General features: G+C 34.0%; 1 protein-coding gene across 1 annotated transcript; it reads right to left on the reverse strand.

Moving 5' to 3' along the window:
• Window positions 1–294: 294 nt before the first annotated feature.
• HELRODRAFT_165384 (hypothetical protein) lies at window positions 295–823 on the reverse strand (the record flags this gene model as incomplete). The annotated part of the gene is made up of 2 exons (XM_009031977.1): window positions 295–570; window positions 671–823. 2 exons carry the CDS (start codon window positions 821–823, stop codon window positions 295–297), a joined length of 429 nt encoding a protein of 142 aa, XP_009030225.1.
• Between the last annotated feature and the right edge of the window lie 3256 nt (window positions 824–4079).

The raw sequence follows: 4079 nt of genomic DNA on the forward strand, positions 1-4079 counted from the left end.
TATCATTTCTGTGTTGTATCTCACTTACCTAATGCTTTCTCCCATTTTAAGTTTTTGTTTTATCTTCATGGTGACGTTGCATAAGACAAAGCAATGATCTGATCCAATTTCTGCACTTTGGAAAGCTCTACATACGGGGATAAATTTCGTCCATTTCTGTTCTTTCAGTATTAAATATATCTTGTTCATTGTTTTTCCGTCTGGTGACTCCCGTGTACATTTGTTGTTGTTTTGCCTTTTTGTGTTTGTGACATACAATCGTTGGTCCTTCACAAACTCTAATAACCGTTCCCCTCAATCATTTCTATCTCCTACACCGTATTTTTCCATTACTTTTTCAAATCCAATGTTGTCATTTCCAATTTTAGCATTCCAGTCCCCAACAATGATCTTGACATCTTTCTCTGGTAATGCTTTCAATGTTTGTTCGTAGAACGTTTCAACTTCATCATCCAAATGATTTGTTGTTGGAGCATAAGCAACTGTCACAATAATATCTCTTAGATATCCTTCGAATCTGACATACCTGTCATTTACCGAATTGTATTCAATTAATGCTCTTCTTGCTTTCTCTCTAGGAATCATTCCCACTCCATGAATATGCTCGGTTTCTGTGCTTGACCCGTTTCTGTTTTCCGTTCTCCAATTCTCTACTTCCTGTCCATCAAACTTCACACAAACCAATCACATCATATCTAAACCTCTCAAGCTCTTTTTTCAGCATCGCATATGTTCCAGCTTGCCATAATGACCTCACATTCCAAATTCTAACTGTGAATTTCATCTTCATTTTACCTCTTTGGGACTCAGTAATACGGTTCATGTTGTCCCGGGCGACGACCGAGCCGGTATGTTTATTTGTTGTGTTTACCATCGTGTTTGTAGCGTTTTTAAAACAGTGTAGCAAGCTCCTGTCAACCCTCCTCCTTTACCCGGACATAGGACCGGCACCAAACTCTGCTGGATTGCAGCCACAGTGGTGGAGTTTGTAAGTGATAAGTCACTAATTATTTTGCTTTGACAAAGTAATTTGCGGAAAATCTATATCATTTATCCTTTTATCGGGGTAATTAGATGGACAAACATAATTTTTTTGTTATTGTGCTAGTTTTCTTTTATTTGTATTTTTTTAAAAACAGGTTTATTCATAATTCAAAAAAATCATGAAAAGGATACCAAAAAAGCAATGTTTTTAATTTCAACTAGGTTATCAATCTTCGTTTTGCATCCAGAGACCTAATTTTAACTAGGTTAGATTATTGCTAGTATTTTAGAGCTTACTCTTAAATCTTAAATAATCAACCGCTTAAAAAATTTTAAAAACCAATCCAAATCTTTTACCTAGAGTGAGTCCTCAACTTAACTAAATTTGTAAGATTTATTGAATTGAACAATGGTTCAAAAGAAAAACTAAGTACTAAGGTTATATGAACAGTAAAAAAATATAAATTTATTTATTATTTCATTAATTATTGCATTATTCATTTTAAGTTAAACATTCATTTAATGTATTATTGTTTCAAACATGCCAAGATCTCACAACAGAAAAACTAAGAGAGGTTAATATAGTTTTGAAAGATTTGTGAGTAAATCAGTTAGGATGGTAAAAAATAGAGACGGAGTGAGAAAAGTGGCAAAACTATTTGGGATGGAAAAAACTACACTATGAAGTTATGTGAAAAAATTTGGTAATTTTGTGATAACTTGAAAATTTCTAGTGTCAATAATGTAGAGTCTTCAGGTCAAGCCCATTCACATGTAGATAGTGCATGCAAACCGAGTGGATCGTCAAGCCAATCGAACTGTTTAGTTTTATTGAATTCAACCTCATCTGTTATGGTAATATTGAAACTTTCACATTGGAGGAAAATATTTGTTTCCAATCAAATGATACTCTTGAAACTTATATAAACTTTAATTGTAATGAGAGTTCGTAGTCTACCAGTTCACATGCTCTCTGCCTCACTGTGTTGTGGATACTTATATTGGTCACACTCGAACGACTCTCTCAAGAAGACTCAGTGCATTTTCTGAATGGCTCAATTAAAGACCACGTGTTGACTGAACATTGCCAACTTCTTACGTGCGCTACACTGGTGGTTGGTACTATGGTCATCGCGTATGAACCCCATCCAATCAGGCTAAAAATAAAAGAAGCTCTGTACATATACAAAAACAAGCCAACTCTCAACAAACAAATCATCAGCTTCGACCTCCAGCTGTTTTCTCAATATCATGTCTCCCCACTGCGAACGAATATGAACCGTACTGGTGGCGGCACAACACAACGACATTTGATAAAACCTGCCGAGATTTGATAAAACTGGTCTGCATCAGGCTAGCGGGGTGACGCGTACACCACCGTCTACCGTCGTGATATCGTTGGTCATATTGTTTGATTCCTTGATTCCGATGGTTAGCCTTACTGTGGGCTCACATATATATGCAGATATCATAATTGACAATTGTTATGCATATGTATGTATATTCACGCTATATCTATTTAATTAATGCACTTCTGACAACAATATAACATGATATAGACGCAATATTCGTTTTATCAAGCAACTTCCTTCTGTACACACTCCTTTCTTCGGTTTCAATATTTCATAAAACTTGTTGACATTTAAATTTCACTTCGCTACAATTCGCTTGTTTTAACTATATTTCAACATACTCAACGATTTAATGTATTTTATTATATTCAAAATTTTATTAGGCAATAAATTTTATTTGTTTAATTATTTAATTCCTAATTTACGCTTTTCATGTTTTAAAGGTACGTTCCACAAAATTTTAAATCTTTTTACACTAATATTAATATTGAATATAATTTTAATTTCAATTTTATTTCGATATTAATTCTTCCTTCATTGATTTTAATACTTCTAAATTATTCACAGTATAAAATTTGGCTTTGATAGTGCTACTTAGCCGAAACAGCGCTGTCAGCCAACAAACTTATGGAAACTTTAAATAAACACGAGTACAAAAACTACGCAGCGTTGAGATTCTTATTAAAAAGCCATTAAACGCAGAGGGGGCATATAAGTTCAATGAAACATGCAATATTTAATCCTGAAGCTATCAAACCTTATCTAGCTGCTCCACCTATGAAATTAAAAGGCAAACACCCAAAGCTGGGTAAAACAAGGATCAGATACACCCACTAGCGGCGACTTTCGGGCTCGAGCCCCCCAATATTTAACCATTCTGGCTCAAGCCTATCTTGAGCCCCCTCAATATTTGAAAATTAATATTTTTAAAAAATGTCTTTGTTCAAAATATCGCTATACTCTCTCATGACGACGATGTTTCGAATTTTTACTGTCTTTTACGTCTTCCTGCAGAAGATAGTCCTGAATTACAGCAGTGGCTTGAACATACATCATATCAATAAACTTCAAAAGATATTCAAAATGAATTGTTGGAAATTATGTCACACCATGTTCTCAGGTCTGTTATAAGTGATATTTATTTGAAAAAGTATTATTATTAAAGCCATACTTTTAGACGAAACTTGTGACATTGCAATTAAAGAACAAGTCAGCATTTGCTTAAGAGTTGTTGATAATGAATTTATTTCAGAAGAATATTTCTTAGGATTTTATAACACGGACGCCACAGATGCTGGTACATTGTTCAAAATTTTGAAGGATGTTTTATAAAGGTTCAATTTTGATATCAGAGATTGTCGAGGACAATGTTATGACGGAGCATCTAACGTTTCTGGAATTTATAATGGAGTACAGGTCAAAATCTTAGAAATATAGCCGTCTGCAATATTTGTCAATTGCAACAACCACAACATTAGTTTGGCATTTCAAGATGCAATTTCTATGATGTTAGAGTGCAGAGATGCAATCCATTTTGTAAAAGAACTTGTAACTTTATCAAAAAATCTCCTAAACGTTTAGCTTGTTTTTCCTTTTTTCAACAAAGTAATGCTACAATTACATCATTACGCCCATTGTGTCCAACAAGGTGGACTATGCATATATGCATCAGGAGCGCTTTAAACAACTGGACATTTTTGCTAAACTTTTTTGAAAATCAAAGTTCTGTCAGAAATGAATATA

Source organism: Helobdella robusta (assembly GCF_000326865.2).
Source record: "Helobdella robusta unplaced genomic scaffold HELROscaffold_8, whole genome shotgun sequence".
NCBI lineage: Eukaryota > Metazoa > Annelida > Clitellata > Rhynchobdellida > Glossiphoniidae > Helobdella > Helobdella robusta.